The sequence below is a fragment of the Netta rufina genome, assembly GCF_964035555.1.
Source record: "Netta rufina genome assembly, chromosome: 25".
In the NCBI taxonomy this organism is placed as follows: Eukaryota; Metazoa; Chordata; class Aves; order Anseriformes; family Anatidae; genus Netta; species Netta rufina.
This window is the reverse complement of record NC_140149.1, coordinates 5,987,240-6,005,523: the sequence shown is the minus strand read 5'-3', so window position 1 is coordinate 6,005,523 and position 18,284 is coordinate 5,987,240. Positions and strand designations below refer to the sequence as shown.

General features: G+C 44.3%; 1 protein-coding gene across 7 annotated transcripts in view; it reads left to right on the top strand.

Annotated features, from left to right (window-relative positions):
- Window positions 1-18,284, top strand: part of KMT2A (lysine methyltransferase 2A) — a gene marked incomplete at its 5' end in the record, with an annotated part of 45,995 nt that overhangs the window by 2,696 nt on the left and 25,015 nt on the right. For all 7 annotated transcript variants that reach the window (XR_014619122.1, XR_014619123.1, XR_014619124.1 and 4 more), the window contains 9 exons: window positions 6,676-6,745; window positions 8,126-10,794; window positions 12,025-12,202; window positions 12,452-12,686; window positions 13,456-13,520; window positions 14,306-14,674; window positions 15,290-15,363; window positions 16,191-16,319; window positions 17,169-17,282. Coding sequence is in view for 4 of the 7 variants with exons in the window: in XM_084301525.1 (XP_084157651.1) it covers window positions 6,676-6,745; window positions 8,126-10,794; window positions 12,025-12,202; window positions 12,452-12,686; window positions 13,456-13,520; window positions 14,306-14,674; window positions 15,290-15,363; window positions 16,191-16,319; window positions 17,169-17,282 (3,903 nt within the window). The remainder of the gene's footprint in view (window positions 1-6,675; window positions 6,746-8,125; window positions 10,795-12,024; window positions 12,203-12,451; window positions 12,687-13,455; window positions 13,521-14,305; window positions 14,675-15,289; window positions 15,364-16,190; window positions 16,320-17,168; window positions 17,283-18,284) is intronic.

Here is an 18,284-nt window from a genome sequence, read left to right as displayed (position 1 = left end):
GTGCGGGTGCCACCTGCAGCCCTTGAGGAGTGGGTGGCTGCATGGTCACCAAAGGAACGTGGAGGAAGCTGTGTAGTGTTTCACATACATGTTCTGCCATCTTTTGGGGTGGTTGGTTTGTTCCTGAGTGGCGTGTTGCATCCCAGCCCTGCGTATCTGCTGGAATTGTGCATTAACAGAAGAATCTGGTGGGATATAACAGAAGAGTAGAAGTCAAGAGTGAGTATTTCACTCAGTCTTTCTCTCGTCTCCCTGGACGTTTTGCAGAATGTAGTGGGCTTGATTTCTAATATAGAAGTATCTGAATTTGGGGATGTCACTGCATATCCCCCAGCTTTTTGATGATTTTGTACGAATACTTCTGTTTTAGTTCAGTTTTTCACTGAGTTATCTCGAAACCAGCTAGCGTTAAGGGAGCAGCATTATGGTGTTTGATTTTGGCATGGCAGGAGCCGGCGGGGGGGATTTTGTGCTTAGTTAAACTATAACTGCTTGAGAACAGCGGCACTGGTACAGTGTTATCCTTCTGCATGATGGGAGTGATGCCTAAGCGATAAGGGGAATTTGATGGTGTTTTCCTGACTTGTCGTGTGCATTTAGTGACGAGGGAAGTCTGTGGAGGTGCTGTCTGCCTGGTGCAGTTGTCATTTCAGAGCTCCCTGCCCATCCCGGCAGTCTCACCAGAGCTTGGCACGGTTATCGTGCTGTCAGGTGTGCGGTGACACTTCCCCTCAGAAACCTGCGTCAGGCCAAAAGTCAGCACCGAGCTGTAGAGCCTTGGGGGCTGATGTGCCATACAGCAGCACTGACAGCATCCCTCATAGCACTGCTGCCATTGCCCATGGACCAGGCTCCTTTACGAAGCAGCTGTTAGCCCTGGATGTTCGCTGGTGGCCGCCTTGTTTTGAAACAGCACCAGTTCCACGTGCTGGGAGGAGTGGCTGCCGCCTCCCTGCCTCGCTTAACGCCGGAGCTGAGCGTGGAGATGAGTTATTTTTCACGTGGGCATTAAAATTCTGCCTGCCTCGGAATTCCCTTTCCTAATTTGATGTTGAATGGTCGCTGCAAAGCCGCCTGGGTGTTTGAGCTGTGAAGTGAGGATCAAGGTGGTGTCACTCCTCGCAGCAGGTAAGGCAGCCTCGGATGGAGCAGCAGTGCACACCCACCCCTTTGCTCCAGGGGCTTTTGGACATTGCTTTGCCTTTGATTGGAAAATTCACAGGGCAGATTCTTGCAGGATTATGTTGCACTGCCCTTCTGTTATTGTTGTTATTATTGGTGGTGGTGTTATTATTATTATTTATTGTAATCGGAGTGCCATACTATAGATCTTACTGCATCAGGTGTGGAGGAAATGAAGAAATGGCTGGGTGTCTCGGTCAGTTGTTCATCCTTCAGCTTGCTCAGCTGGCTTTCAAGTTCTTCCCAGTGGAGGCTGCATCCTCATCCTCCTGACGGGCTGAGTGCACGGGAGCAGTGCTGCTGGCTTCCACGAGCGGGCAGGGAACGTAAAGTTGGATTTACCCGAGTAAAATGCATGCGGCACCTCCTGCAAGGCACCCCCATCTCCTCCCTGGGCCGAGGGTTGGTTGGGAAGGGGCAGGCAAAGGGACTCAGCGGGGAGATGCTGCACCTGGCTGCTGTGTTCAGCACTGGGGGCCACTGAGTGAAGGACAAGTGGGATGCTTCTTGGGCAGCTGCATGCTTTGAGCTAGGTGGCCGTGCTGCACAAGCCCCTGAGGCTTTTCCCTCGCTGCGTTTCACTGTGTGTGGAAGTTGTCAGGGTTCAGCCCCGTGCACAGCAGCGGGTGAGTTCCCAGGCATCAAGCTGGGGATGCTGCAAAAGGGATCACAAAAGAAGTGATCTTTTTTTCAATGTGATGTGAACTTCTTTTCGTTGAAACAAGCCAGAAAACGTAGCCCAGCCTTTGAGATACTTCAGTAATACAAAGTTTGCTGTTGTTGAAGCTGTTTGTGCATGTGTGAGATGTTTCCAGGCACTAGTTGGTGGCAGTAGTGGTACTGGAAGCTCACTGGAAGCAAAACAGGAGCATTTCTCAGGTGCTTTGAAACGCGTTCCTGTTGTGGAAGTGGAAATGAGAATTGTTTGTGTGGAGAGCCCGAACTGATGGAGCCGGGATGTGCAACACGTGGCCTGCTGGTGTGAGTGAGTCCTCTCTGCTGTCTGGGAACGGTGCTGTGCCGCCAGGAATCGCTGCTGAAGCCTCTCCCTGAGCTACCGGGGGGTTCTGCCTCCCACTGGAGCTCCGAGTGCCCCCGGTGCTCATCCCAGGGGCTGCTGTCTGCTGACCCCGAGGATGCCCGTTCCCCCCAGCGCAGCCCGGTGGGTGTTGTGGTTCCTGCCAGCAGCTCGTCTCCTTCCGAGAAGCTGAGGTGCTGCGTAACTGGGGCCGAAATCAAAAGGGTGAATAGGAAGATAAAGGAAGCGTTGATCAAGTCGCTGCTTTAAAATGAACTAAACCTTTGTGAGAGTCGTTTGGGCCAGGCCGTTAGGTGGATCAGGACACCTGCACCGGGGGGCAGTTTGGCATCTGGGGCCGGACTTTCCCCTGGGACCTTTAATCAGAAATCCTTAGCAAGGCAATTTTGTTCAAGGGTTGCGGTAGATTGTGTTGAGATAGAGATTTACTTGGGAGTTCTCAGTTCTTGCAGTAAGCAGGGGACTTCAGGAGAAGCCTTTGTTGGCCTGCTCGGAGCTTTAGGCTGCTGCGGGGATGGATGCAGGAGCTCTGCTGACCGCCAGGAGCTGGCCCCTGCCTGCTCAGCGAGGCTTGGTGCCTTGCCCGAGAGGCGAGCCTTGCCTTGATTTATAATCCCCAGCGACCTTTTGGTGCTGCATTATTCTTTCCCAGGTAAATGAGGTCATGTTCAAACCCATGATGGTTTTTAATCACTCTCCATCTGTCGTGCTTTACGGCGACTTCTGGAAAAACTGGAGTGCCCGTTCCTGCTTCGTTTGCCCCAGAATTGAATTTTGACTTCGGACCGGCCAACAGGGTGGCTGAGCCTTGCCCGTGCGTGCTGGTTTTGGGGCCTTCTCACTCGCTCATCGTTCTGCCAAGCTACGAGGACAGTGATACAGGCAGGAGCAGCACGGAACAAACCTAAATGACGTACAGGGCTGGCTGCTTCTCGCTGGAAATGAAGCCAAAGGAATTCATTTTTTAAAATCTATTTCTTTATCGATCTGTTCATCAATCCCATTGGAAAAGTTAAGTTAACAGAGTCATGGGATAGCCGGAGTTGGAAGGGACCCGCAGTGATCAGCTTGAGAATAACGCAGGTTCCAGCTGTGGGGTAGGGCGTACAGCTGGCAAAATAGAGCAGGTTGGTTTAATAGCCTCAGACAAAATAATAGTCCCAGATTATTATTTTTTTTTTTTTTTTTACAAAGGCATTTCTGGCAGCTACTGTAACGTAGCAGCAGGTGCAGTTCAGGACTCTTGGACAGCTCTTTTATCTTATTGCTGGGAGTCAACACCTCTGCAACTTTGTTACTGCAAGGGAGGTTGGTTTTAATTGCAAGCTTGTAAAAGTTTTGTGTATGTAAGGCGGTGACAAACTTTCTTCCCATGTTAGGGCTCTTAGTGCCACCACCGACGGAAACCTGAAGCAGAGGGGTTGCCCTCAGTGCTTGGAGCTGTGTCCCTCAGTGCTCTGTAGCAGGCAGGTCACACACGGCTCCACTAAGGCTGGTTTTATAGAACGGCTTTTTCCAGTTTCAGCAGTGTTTTGTGTCTGATCACGACGTGGTTCTCGCTGTTCTTTAAAAGCTGCAAGTATTAAGTGCCTAGGGACTGCGTTTAATGTTAGGGGCATCTCCGTTTTTGCTGCCTGAGGTTTGCAGTAGTTCACCACCAGCAGATGTCATACACACGGAGGTCGAGTGCCACTAACTGGTCTTGGAGCGAGGTATTATTTTAACTGAAGTTAAACTTGCCTCTCTCAGCAGGGATAGGCAAGTTATTCGGTCTTGCAAAGTCTGCATCTGTTACTCTTCTGGGGAAAAACACCAATATATATCCACGGATACATGGTGTCGTGTATTTTAAACGGTCTGTTGGAGATGTGATGAGAGCAGATCTGCCTTTGGTGACAAAGCTGGAGCTGCAGAGGTGAGGGGTGAGTTCCTGCAGAGGTGAGGGGTCAGTTCCTGTAGACGTGTGCCTTCCTTCCCCCTGCAGCACCGTGCATCTGGAACCAGGGCTGCTCAGCACCATTCCCGTGCAGACGGTGAATGAAGCATTGGGGGTGTTCAACTGGAGCTGAGCCTTCAAACTGAATTGTTCCGTGGCAAGAAATCATTGCTATATTTTCCACCAAGTGGCCTATAGGATCAGTAGTTATTGTTAGCCTTCCTCTCAGCAAGGAGATGCATTTTCTTTACATTTAAGTTTGGCCCTGTGAAGAGCACTCTGCTCCGGAGCCTGTAGCTGGCTGCTTGTTTCTCATACTTCCTCCCTAGCTCGAGTGCGTGTCTGTCTTAGTCCGTGAGGAGGCAGATAAGGTTTCAGGCGAGCAGGATGCAAACAGGTAAAATACAGAGCAGGCCAGGTTGGTGCACAGCGAGCGCTGCTGGCTGGGGGTGGGAGCAGGTGGTGGAGCAGTGCCGGTGGCTGGGACTTGGTGGCAGAAAGAGCACTGCAGGCAGCATGGAGCATCACTTTGTGATCTGTTGAGAAACAGGAGGACAAGGAAGAAATAATATAAAGATTTTGTAGTGGGAGCGACAGTTAATTTAACAGAGATGTCAGAGGAAGAAAAGAAGGAGGGTGAAACCCATCGCAAGGTCCGGAATGGGGTGCCAATGGCTGAACTCTGAAGGGAGGATGGTGTGGCACGGAGGGCAGGGACTGAACCGGGATTTCAGAGATCTGCAGCTCGGTCTCCTGGAGGAGCACTGCTCTTGGGCAGCTCAGCACTGCCGTGCAGCACACTCCCTGCCCTGACGTCTGCAATTAGAGCTGAGGTATTCTTCCCAGCTCTTGTTCAGGAGGCTGTTGCTTTAACAACCTCCTGCTTGTGGCGTTGAATTCTGTTTTCCTGGGGAAAGCGTGCTCATACACACACAAGTAAGCGTTATTTGTATGAATATTTGGCCTTTCCCCATGCCTAAGATGCACGATGTGCGCGTTGTGTCTCTGAGAGCTCTGCAGGTACCCCTCTTGGTAGCCTAATGCGGAAAAAATCGCTCAGGGTGGGCGGCCGTTCCCGATACCCTTCTGAACCTCTCCGTGCCCACGCAGCCTGCGGCTTCTCTGCCTGCCTTCTCTGCCTCGCTGTGGAGAGCGTTTCAGCCTGATATCTCAGCAAGCAGCATCCCCTCTGCTGGCGCCAGGCCCCTTCCCCGGCCGCAGCCCTGCGCACGCTGTTTACATCTCGCCGCGCGCCCACGTGCTGTGGGAGCGGCGCTGGGCGTGCGGCGTGGAGCATGCGCTTGGCAGCCTTCAGCCACGGCTCCCTTCTCAGCCGGGTGTTACAGGCGGCGTGCAGCCGAGCCGTGGCACCTCCAGAGCAGAGCAGGGAGCCGCTTCCGAGCACGCAGCCGGGGCGTGCGGCGCTTGAAAGGAGCGAGCAACAAGTGGCGTGGCCGGCCTCCGAGGAGAGAGGGGATTTAAGAAAGGAGGACGTAGCTGCTTGAGGTGAAAGTGCATCAGGAAACCTGGGTTGACATGAAAATGGATTGTCGCAGGGTTTGGTGGCACGGCATGAGGTTTTACGCTTCTGCATGCTCCCTGGAAAAAATGGCTTAGTCTGCACAGAGCGCCCATAGCATCAAGTCGGAGTATTGATGGGCTTTGCTACATCAAAAAATGTCATTTCATAAATCAGCTGTCACTTCAAAAATCGACGTTTTCTAGCCTGAGTTTGTTTCCTAGCTGTGTTGCGCCTCAGGTCAGTGTTCCTCTGTTTGTAACCTGCACCTGGCCTTCTTACAGCGCTTGTTGTAGTGGTTTTATTCCCTTGTCTTCACAATTTCTGTCATCTCTGTCAGGTTAAAAAAAACCTTTAAAATAGAAGGAAGAGGCCCCAAAACTGTACGCTTCCTTGCAGAGGCTGTGAGCACTGCTGTTGGCTCTGGGAGCAGGGGCAAGGCCTGCGGGGAGAGGCTGCAGGGAGCAGAGGCCCTGCCAAACCTCCAGGGCACTTGGGCTTACTTAGAGACCTCGGCTGCTGCTGGGCCTCCTCCGGTCTCTTAAATGAGTTTGGAAGAAGTTATTCTACAGTGGTACTACAAAAATAAACACGGAGATGTGTGCTGGCTGTTTGCTTGTTTAGCTCAAGTAGCTCCTTAGGGTACTTTGACCGCTAGCCCATGGAGTGATCTGTTCTTGGTGCTTTGACACAAGCAGCAGATTTGAGGCGTTAAAGGATTGTTTTCATAGGAACTTGTCCTCTCTTTCCCCATAACTCCTCCTCATTGTCTAGTTGTAAGCTCTAACTGCTTTGTTTATTTATACAAATACATACATATTGATCTATCTATAAAGAAAAGTATTTCCTTTTTAGCAATTGTTTGCTTGAAGAACAAATGTGGGTACGTTACCTGGGGAGAGAAAATCTTCTAGCATCTCTTCATGCCTTGATAACGGTTAAGTGTGTTTAAATGTTAATATCCACATCCTCCAATTTCCATCTATTTCTCTGTTGCAGGATGAACAGTTCCTAGGTTTTGGTTCAGATGAAGAAGTCAAAGTACAAAGTCCCACCAGGTCCCCCACAGGTATGTGCATGCAGCAGGAACGGATGTTGTCTGAGTGTGCTGCTTTGTGGTGGTTTTGCCGTGTCTTTCCTGTTTGTTGTTTCAAATCTCTTCCACCATCAAGGCCATAACCACACTTTGGATTCAGCTTAGCTTTGGATGCTGTCATTGTGGTGTTCTTAGATCTGATCTGTTGCGGAACAGGGAAACGTTGAGTAAAAGAGTTACACTGATGAAATTGGTATCTGAAACCTGAAGTCAGTGTTTTAAAGAGGCAGCTATTTTAATGGTTAGGATCTAGTTTCAGGAATGTGTTCAGCTATGGGTAGACAGAAGTAGTCACAAGGTACAAAAGTAAACATTTCTTTACAAAATTCCATTTAAGATGCAGTTGGAACAATTTAATCTTAAGAAACAGTAATAAAAAGTCCCATGTAGAACATTTTAATATTTTTCAATAAACTCATCTCCTGTAACTGGAACCTTCAATTATATATTTTTTTTAACAAAACAAATACAGAACGCTTAACGATAAGCTATAGTTAAGTTCTTGTATTTTTATTTTTTTTTCAAGAAACTTTCTAAATGTAGGATCAAAGCATGACGGGATGCACACAAACGAGTTTGGTTTTGATTTAGATTCTTGTCAATAAATGCTCTCACCACAATACTCTACTTGGTTTGGCCTTGCCAGCAAGTTCTGTTGTGGAAAGCCATACTAATAGGGTGTTTCAGATGAAGAATGAAGTACATTGTCAGAGCTGTGTGAAGACCCAGAACTGGAATAGCTGGGTTGGTGGGTATGGAGTGAAATGCATTGGTAGAGGTGAGTAATCAAGGCATGCACATCTGCTTGATCCTTCCAACTGCAGTCCTGAATGCTAAATGTATTTCAGAACTAAAACCATTTTTTTAGTAAGATACCTTACATCAGCTTCCCCCTGTATGTTGTTCTTGCCTTACTGACGTATCCATTAGATAGATGGCACTAGTGAAGAGGGGACTTCTTTTTTCTCCTTTCAACCGTGATCCGTTTTGTTCTGTTCAAAATAATTTTTAGTGCATTTGAAACATTACAAATCTGCTTATGAATTACCATTCTCTTTTGCCATTGTATTGATGGTGGTTTTGTGCAATGGCATATATGGTCCTTGTAGAAAGGCAAGCTTGCATTTTAAAAAAAATTATCTAAATCTCCTTTTTTTATGAGAAAAGGCTTGTGAAGGAGGTCTTTACATGGATTGATCAATTTTTTGTTTGTTGATGAACTGAAAAGTTTTTGGCAATTTATGTGAGTCGTGATTTATGCAGAGTAAATACTTGTGTGACCTGGATAAAGCTGAGCCAACACTTAGAGAAATAAATTTAACGTGTCCTCTCCATTCTCTACTTCCCTCATAGTTAAATCTAGTCCACGAAAACCTCGTGGGAGGCCCCGGAGCAGTTCTGACCGAAGTTCAGCTGTACTATCAGACTCTTCATCAGTGTGTTCCCCTTCAAGCAAGTCTGAAACCACACCCATGGAGAAAGTAAAGAAGAAGGAATTGAAAAGTGGGGAAAAAAGACGAGGAAGACCTCCAACACTTACTAGCGTGAAGTTCAAATTGTCACAAGTCAAAGGCACATCAGATATTCAGAAGGGAAGCAAAGAAGAAAAAGAGAGTCTGAAAAAAATCAAAAGGTCGCCATCCACTACGTTTCAGCAAGCAACTAAAATTAAGAAATTAAGAACTAGTAAACTCTCTCCACTGAAATCTAAATTTAAGCCTGGGGCAAAACTTCAGATCGGGAGGAAAAGCGTTCAGATTGTGCGCAGGAGAGGGAGGCCACCGTCTTCTGAACGTTTAAAGACTTCCTCAACCTTAGTCATAAATTCGCAGCTGGAGAAACCCCAAAGGATACGTAAAGAGAAGGATGGCACACCACCTCTCACAAAGGAAGAAAAGACTGCTGTCAGACAGAGTCCGCGCAGGATTAAGCCTGTTAGGATTATACCTTCTACAAAAAGGACGGATGCAACAATTGCTAAGCAACTCTTGCAGAGGGCTAAGAAGGGGGCGCAAAAAAAGATTGAGAAAGAAGCAGCCAAACTGCAGGGCAGAAAGGGGAGAACCCAGCTTAAAAATATCCGACAGTTCATTATGCCGGTCGTAAGCGCTATCTCTTCACGGATTATTAAAACGCCCAAACGGTTCATTGAAGATGAAGACTATGACCCTCCTATTAAAATATCCAGACTAGAATCCACACCAAACAGCAGGTTCAGCGCTACTTCTTGCGGATCCAGTGAAAAATCCAGTGCTGCTTCTCAGCATTCATCTCAGATGTCTTCAGATTCCTCGCGGTCCAGCAGCCCTAGCGTTGATACATCTACAGACTCTCAGGCTTCTGAGGAGATGCAGACGCTTTCTGAGGAACGCAGTAATACTCCAGAAGTTCACACACCTCTGCCTGTTTCTCAGTCCCCTGAGAACGATAACAGCGATAGGAGAAACAGAAGGTTTTCGATAACAGAAAGAAGTTTTGGCCAGAGGACTGCTAAAAAACTCTCAGCCTTGCCAAGTGTGCCGCAGCAGCAGTCGTCGTCCTCTCCTCCTCCCCCTCTGCTCACTCCTCCCCCGCCACTACAGCCCGCTTCCAGCATCTCAGACCGTACTCCTTGGCTCATGCCTCCTACCATACCGTTAGCCTCCCCCTTTCTTCCTACGTCTGCTGCACCAATGCAAGAGAAACGGAAATCAATTCTGCGAGAGCCAACGTTTAGGTGGACTTCTCTAAAGCATTCCAGGTCAGAACCACAGTACTTCTCATCAGCAAAGTATGCCAAAGAGGGGCTTATCCGCAAACCAATATTTGATAACTTCAGACCCCCACCACTAACACCGGAGGATGTTGGCTTTGCATCTGGCTTCTCAACACCAGGTGCTACAGCTCCAGCACGGCTGTTTTCTCTTCATTCTGGAACAAGATTTGATATGCACAAGAGAAGTCCTCTGCTGAGAGCTCCGAGATTCACTCCAAGCGAGGCCCACTCCAGAATCTTTGAATCTGTAACTTTGCCCTCATCGGTTGGTCGAACCACTACAGGAACCGCTGCAACAGGTGTCTCTTCTAGGAAACGAAAGAGAAAAGTGTTTAGCCCTATCCGCTCAGAACCCAGATCTCCTTCGCACTCCATGAGGACAAGAAGTGGGAGACTTAGTACCTCTGACCTGACAACTCTCACCCCACAGTCTTCTGTATCTTCCTCATTAACTAGCATTTCTGTTAGTTCTCTTGCCACTAGTGCCTTAAATTCAACTTTTACTTTTCCTTCCCATTCCCTAACGCAGTCTGGGGAATCAGCAGAAAGAAGCCAGAGACAAAGGAAGCAGACTAGCACTCCAGCAGAGCCTTTCTCATCTAGTAGTCCTGCTCCTCTCTTTCCTTGGTTCACTCCAAGTCCCCAGACAGAGAGAGGCAGAAACAAAGACAGGGCGACAGAGGAACTGTCCAAAGATAAAGACGCTGATAAAAGTGTGGAGAAGGACAAGAGCAGAGAGAAAGACAGAGAGAGAGAGAAGGAGAACAAACGGGAGTCAAGGAAAGAGAAAAGGAGAAAAGGGTCAGAAATTCAGAGTAGCTCTGCTTTGTTTCCTGTAGGTAAAATGCCCAAAGAAAAAGTTGTCAGTGAAGATGTTGCAGCATCATCTTCTGCAAAAAAAACTGCCGGGCGGAGGAAGTCTACAGCAATAGATCCCGTGGCAGATGTTTCTACTGCTGCTCTGGTAGATACAACAGCCATCAAAACCAAAACATCCAAGAAAGGTAGAGGGGGGTTGGACAAATCAGATCTGGACCTCAGCCCCACTGTGCCATCTTTGGAGAAAGAAAAAGCTCTGCGTCTCTCTACTCCTTCATCAAGCACTGTTAAACATTCCGCTTCCTCCATCAGCTCTATGTTGGCTCAAGCAGACAAACTGCCGATGACTGACAAAAGGGTAGCCAGTCTTCTGAAAAAAGCAAAAGCCCAGCTGTACAAGATTGAGAAGAGCAAGTCCCTCAAACAAGCAGATCAGCCAAAAGCACAGGTATTTTTTTCCCTTTTTTTTTTTTTTTCTTTATTCACTTTGAATTTGCACTGACAGTCACAAGTATCTTTCATATCGTGAATGTGAAGAGTTAATGTGCCAAGCTAAGTAGCCATTAGTGCAACAGATGGTAAATGATACAAAAATGAGAAGGCATGGGCAGAAGTTGAGGGGGAGAGAAAGCTACTGTTCAAGGGGGAGCTGCGTGCATTTTTAGAGAACAGTGCAGTGGAACTGTTTATTCGGTTTCTCTGTGTAAATCTAAGCAAAGTAAGCAGCGAGGGTAATAGGCATTTTTAAAAGCATGGTTCTAGCAAACTGCTATAGTCTTTCTAAAGATGAGTTGATCTTGGTCTCTCTCTCTCTTTTAACTTTACCCTATGATGATCTGATCTGTTACTTATGGGAAGGAGTAAAATCCATTGGGGTTTTGCATCTGCTTGGAGGACTGCTTCCTACTGCTGGCTTCTCTTCCCTCTCCCCATTTCCCCCACCCCAAAACCACTGTCTTCTGCAGTCCTTTTTAGCTGTCAGAAGGGTAGATGTTTTCTGATAGAAACACACTTTCAGAGAGGATTTTCTTTGTTCGTTTTCCCAGATAATGTTAGTGTTGAAAATAAGTGCATATTTTAAATAAAGAATTCTTAAGCTTTTGTCCCCGGAAAGAATAAATGTGTGCTTCTGTATGCCTCGCATGTTTATACTAAGAAGCCCAAGCCCTTGCAGTTAAGTCTTTGGGTGGAATTCTTTATTAGGAAATATGTCAGAATCCTATGTTAAAAATGTGGAAAATGGTACTAAAATGCTGCATTTCTTTTATCACCTCAGTAAACACTATCCCCTCATCTTAAAGGTTTGCTGCTACAAAATCGATCTGACAGATCAGTTAATGCTCAATGTTAGTCTGTTTACCCTAATTCCAGTCAACTCTGAATTTCTGATGTCAGTGCCCTAATAACGTACAGCGTCATGAGTGAGTTCACTGTCCAGTAACAGGTAGAAACTTACCTTGTAGTTCCAAACGAGTAAAACTTCTTGTCCTTTTGAGGTTATCCTCCCGTGGGTATCCAAGGCTTGGAAGGCTGATAGCCTTTACTTTTATCCTGACCCTTACAAAATGTAAGCGGAGTTATAATTTAACTCTTTTTAGGTTATTTAGAAGTTTTTGTATGTGGCCCGGTCTCGTTTTTGTACCTCTCTTAGGAATACTGTCTGTTTTCTGAAATCTAGGGACAAGAGAGTGATTCATCAGAAACGTCAGTCCGAGGACCACGAATAAAACATGTTTGCAGGAGAGCAGCTGTTGCACTGGGTCGTAAGCGAGCCGTGTTTCCTGACGACATGCCCACTCTGAGTGCCTTACCATGGGAAGAGCGAGAGAAGATACTGTCTTCCATGGGGAATGACGGTAGGTGAAGACTTCCAGTTTTCACTTGTGGATTCACAGAAGGTCTGCTTTGACTACTTGGGTTAGTGGCATCTCTAATAAATATGGCTACATCTGAACCTGTAAAGATGAGGACATCGAGCAATTAACAGGGGATAGTATATTAACTTACACTTAATAGAAGAAATTCCATGAGCTCATTAGATGCTTCTGAAAAGTTGTATGACTTCAGTGAATTCACATTAGATTTTTTATTATTTCTTTTGACAGATAAGTCATCAATAGCCGGCTCAGAAGAGGCAGAACCTCTTGCTCCACCTATCAAACCAATTAAGCCGGTAACCAGAAATAAGACACAGCAAGAACCACCAGTGAAGAAGGGGCGACGGTCAAGGCGCTGTGGGCAGTGTTCAGGCTGCCAGGTTCCAGAGGACTGTGGTGTCTGTACTAACTGTCTGGACAAGCCCAAGTTTGGTGGGCGTAATATAAAGAAGCAGTGCTGCAAGTAAGTTTGTGTATGTGAGAAATTCTTCAGCTAATTCCTATGCAGAGTAGGATGAGCACATCCACATTCTGAGGTAGGAAACAACAGATTTAACCCTCTCGTGCAGGCCTGGAATGAATTTGGCCTGGGCTGAGGGTGGATCACAGTAAAAAGCAATTAAAAGCAATTTAATTTAGGAGAGTATATCTAGAATCAAGGTGTGCTTTTATGACCTTCCTTTTCTGAAGTTCACTTATAACTTATTCTCCCCATTTTGAAGAACCTTGCATAGCACTGAAAACCATCTGGAATGAGACATGAGAAAAATAGGAGTTGAACATTTAAAAACTTGATTACACCAAATCTATCCCAATCCATATAAGCAGAGCAACTATTTTTTTGGCTGAAATGACCTCATTGTGGATTACATAAGAACTACTGTTGAGAGAGTTTGATGTGGTTTTGGAGTTCTTAGAAGTATCCTGATATTACTCAAATGCCAATACCTAAGAAATTGAATTGATAAGGGATTTATTAGCGAATCAGTTATTACATAAGCAGCTTTATTAACCGCAAAATTGTGTTGAGAGTTCAGAAAACAGAATGGAAAATAATATTCTTTTAAATATTATTAATATTATAAATAGTCCCTCTGAAGAAGGGAAAAATAACTTGAAGAAAGGGAGTGTATTGATGATAGCTTTAAAAAAAATTGAATATTTATGGCATTCTCTCTGTGTTTGCATTTTTCTTCCAGTGTATGATTACACAACATATTCTTTCTTTGTAGGATGAGGAAATGTCAGAATCTACAGTGGATGCCTTCTAAAGCATATCTCCAGAAGCAAGCTAAAGGTAGGCTGAAAGATTTGGCTCAAGTGTAGGATAAGAAAGAAATGTTCCTACCTTAAATTGCTTTTTATGCTGTCATTGCAACTACACTGAGCTATGAAAGTTTAGTCTGAAATTAAATGTTAACAGGGAACCTGTCTGTTCTGCTGTTGTCACATGAAAGTTGTAGGAGAAACGTGAGTACAGACAGCGTCCGTAATCCATAACTGTCTTTTTCAGCACTAGAATTGTAGTTTCTCCTCCCTTTTGTAGGGAACTGCTGCGGATAGCTGGTCAGTCTCCCCTCAGCACTTCAGGTGAACCAATTCTCAGATATTTCTATGTTTCTGAATGACATGGGGGCTGATAAATCTCTTGGCACTTCCTTGTCTCTGACATCAGGCTTAAGTGAGCCATCGTATGTATTTTGCTAAATCCCTGCATCCTGGGACTGGACCTCTGGAGGTCTGCATGTTAGTGTGACAGTGGCCAGGTGGCTGTCTTGAATTTCCTAAACTTTTCCATGCTAAGTCTGCTTTCTCTTTTGCACAGTTAAGCTGTGAAGCTGCAATACCACATAAGTACTTTGCTTACCAGTCTGTCAGGATAGAGGCCCACAGTATTAGAACGCAGGTTGTAATATAAGACAAGTACATTAATTTTACCAACATTTTTTTGGGATGAGTACAAATATTTCTTCAATTGAATGAAGAAGCAAAATGTTTGTTTCCTAATCTTAAAAGTGCAGTGAACTATTTGAAGTTGCGCAGTTGTAGCTGCTTTAATTTATTGATGCTTTTTCTTTGTAGCTGCAAAAAAGAAAGAGAAGAAATCCAAGACGAATGAAAAGAAAGAAAGCCATTCTGGAAAGAACCAATTGGACTCTGGACAGAAACAAACTCCTCCAACTATTTTATCAAGAGAAGACAATGCCATAAAGAAGAGCAGTGAACCTGCTCGTAAGCCAGTTGAGGAGAAACACGAGGATGGGAATTCCTCTACTCCTCTGTTGGAGCCCAAACAGGTCCCTGCACCTGGTGCCAGAAAGACTGGCAAACAAACATCTCAGCCAGTACAGCTCCCTCCTCAGCTACCAAGCTCAGGACCTTTGAAAAAAGAAGCTCCTAAACTTACCACTTCTGAGCCTAAGAAAAAGCAGACTCCACAGCCAGAAATAGGTAAATGGGACTGTTTATCTTCAATATGTTTGAGTCATGTTAAGTAACAGTAGTAATACTGCTAAAATCTGTTGGATTTTAAAACTGATAAATGCTTTATAACCTGGTGAAATTAAAGCAAATTATTTTGGGAATTTTGCTTAGAACTGGCTTTCTTTTATTGTACTGCATTATATATTGGGACGGGAAGAAAGATGAACACCCTTAATGTGATTTTTAGTCATTTAGTCTTGGCAACCTTGAAGTATATTTTCAATACCGTGAAGTTTACTGACTGTTTACAGTCTGAATGTGAGACAATAATGTAATTTTTTCTACTACAAAAACATAAACTACTATTGCACGTAGTACAGAACAGCATGGAAAGTGAACAAAAAGGCAGCTCCAGGACTTCTGTTGCTTTACACCTGGAACACTTCAGACTTTTAGCAGAGCAAGTTCAACTGGCCACACCTTGCAGAGACTGCCCCAGTCATAGTTGGTGACCACCAATGACGATGGGAAAATTCCAGTCTAAAATTCATCTCTCATTACACAGCTGACTTTTTCCCTTTTCTTCTCCACAGGTTGCTGTTAGTTACTTGAAATACTCATAATTTTTCCCCCCCTTCCTAGGCACAGAACAAAACAAACAGAAAAAAATTGCTCCCCGTCCAACTTTCCCTGTGAAACAGAAACCAAAAGAAAAGGTGAATACTGCTTTTTGTACACAGTCAATAAATTTTGAGAACCTGAATCTTTTGTCTATCTAGAAAGTAAAACTGTATTACATAACCCTTTTGCTTTTTACTTAAAATATCTATAGGAATTCAGTTCTGTCGCTTTTCCTTGGGATGCTGATTTAAGACTGATCTAGCTTGACTCCTAATGCTACTCAAGATCTTTTGTGGTATTTAAAAAGAAAGACATCTTCAGTCCTATCAAAGAGGAACATGTAGACTCCTGTGATTTGAGCAAATTATACAGACGTTAGGCTTTACCTTATGTCAGTATGTGGGTACAAAATTACCTGCCACATGTCTATATCCAGCTTAGGAGTTAATTTGTTCTAAGACTTGTATGTTGTGGAGTGAAGGCCAGGTTGTCCATTAAAAAATAAATAAATAAAGAACTACCTTTGTCTTAGAAACAACTTCATTATGGAAAAAAATAGTTCATATATTTAAATCTCAGAGATAAATGTATAGGTAGGTACTACTTACGCCCAGAGTTGCCCTACTGCAGCAAATTAAAAAACCAGCACTAATAATATAGAGAATAACACGATGCTAGGGGAAAATGCAGCAAATTGAATTAGAAATTTAATTGTGTGCGGAATGCTCTTAAAACTGATTGCAAAATGGTTACTTTCTTGCAATTCATTAATTTTGTGATGGTTTGGTTGTGGGTTTTTGTTGTTCTTGGTTTGGGGTGTTTTGTTTTGTTGTATATGAATTATGTGTAGTGTTTAATGTAAATACTGTTTAAGCTTTAATGTTTGGGGTTGGGATTAATGCAGGCTCCTTTACTTGACTAGGAAAAGCCCCCTCCTATAAGCAAGCCAGAAAGCAGCACGCTGAATTTGCTCAGCACTCTGACTAATGGGAGCAGTTCCAAGCAAAAGCCACCTACAGATGGAGTCCACAGAATCCGAGTGGATTTCAAGGTAGAGGACAAAATGTTTTAAGTATTTGAATATTAACTGACTCTAAACACTGGAAGTAGAGTCCCTCAAGAATGCTGACAGTGACTTCTAAGTTTGTATGTCTGGTCCCATTCAGTGAGAATTGTAAATAGGAACCTTTCTGACGTGAATGACTTTTAGAAGTTTGTTATGCCTTTTTTTTTCTTATAATTAGAGTACTGGATGAAGAGAGACTTTAAAGCTTTAAACCTTAACCCTCAATGTGAGGATGAGCAAGAATTTGAGGTTTATGAAGAATTATTCCATTAAGATGGAACTATAAAAACCTTACCTCAACTTGAGTCAACAAGATTTGGGGAAAATGTTAGTAATTTGTAATTCACAATACTTTGGGTATATCTGGGGTTTTAAACTGATAAATCATGTATTTTTTTTTTTTACAGTGTTGAAATAATAAAAATTAACATTTTCCTAATAATTTTTCAGTCCATCTATAAGTGTTAATACTGGAGATTAGAGTGAGATCTCAAAAGTGTTTTATACAAATATGAAGTTTTAATAAAGTGTAATTATTCTGAAATTTCATTTTTAGTAATAATCGTGCAATTGTGAAAAACTTTGTCATGCTTTTTAGGCTTGCTCTCTGTAGAGAGAAAGTTAGTGTATTACTGAACTCTCTTGGCAAGAACAGTACCAAGTTGTAACTATTGCAATATGTGTTATAAAACAACCAAGATAAAAGTTTAAAATAATTTCTGTTTTAGAACGCCTAATTACAGAAACAGAATGCATAACACAGCAATGTGAGCACTTTATGCTGATGTCGTATTTCCTTATTCTGCATGGTGATGTATCCTTTTGTACTTTCAGGAGGACTGTGAAGTGGAGAATGTTTGGGAGATGGGTGGGTTAGGCATCGTGACCTCGGTACCTATTACTCCCAGGGTGGTGTGTTTTCTCTGTGCCAGCAGTGGACATGTGGAGGTAAAGCATTGTGTTCTGCTGTTGATGACTTAGTTACAGCACCATGTTGTTACCAAAAAATAATAATAATCCATAAAACAGAAGAAATTAAAATAATATCTGTAAATCTGTCCTTGCTAGACTCTGCCCTAAGATACTAAAATGGAAGGTATTTGAATTCACTTTGAGAACTTCAGTGGTGCTTAGTTTAGAAGTGAACTCTGTTAGACATACGGAATGGCATTTTCAAGAGCCCCCTGCATCTCTTCTTAAATGTAATTTGGAATCCCCCAGCTGAGGTAAAGCAGTGGCTTTTGCTTTCTGTTACCTTGAAATTGGAAAGATCGCTCAGTTTTGCTGAAATGGTGGTAGGCAATGTTGATTTTCCCAGGTATGTCTGTATGTACTAAGAGTTGCAGACCAGTACTGAAACGTGACTGGCAAGGTTTTGGTGCTGCATAAACAGCTGAATTTTGGCTTAAGTTTTTGTTAAATGCATTTCCAGGAAAAGACAGGCATCTTCTCAAAATGTTCAGACTAGCTGTCCTGGGAAGGTGATGCTAGCACTCTAGAAAAGGTGAACAACACTCAAGGAGAATGGGGTTAAGTTCTTCATGTGAACAGCAATGCACTTGGGGATTATGGAGGTCCAGTGGCACGTGGAGCCATCCCCTTCTTAGTCAGTTGCTCAAGTGAACAAACAATTCCTCTGTCCTGCTTGTGCCTGCAGTGTTTGTGCCCTAAGGACTGTGCTTTTTCTAGTATGTCTGTCCTTGTAGAGGATCCTTTGAGCTTTCAAATGGCCCATACAAGCTAAACAGAGGGAAAGATGTCTCTTTGCTCTGAATGTGCCTTCCTTGTCCACTAAATGTTTCTTTGGGTGTGGTTGGCTTGTGTTACAAGGAGGGAGGGAAATCCTGAAGAAGCCTGTAGGCCTTTACCAATTTACCAGTACTCAGAGCATGTAGATAAAAGGTACCAGACTCCTATTTGCTGGTAGATGCATAATCTGTGTAGACAGGC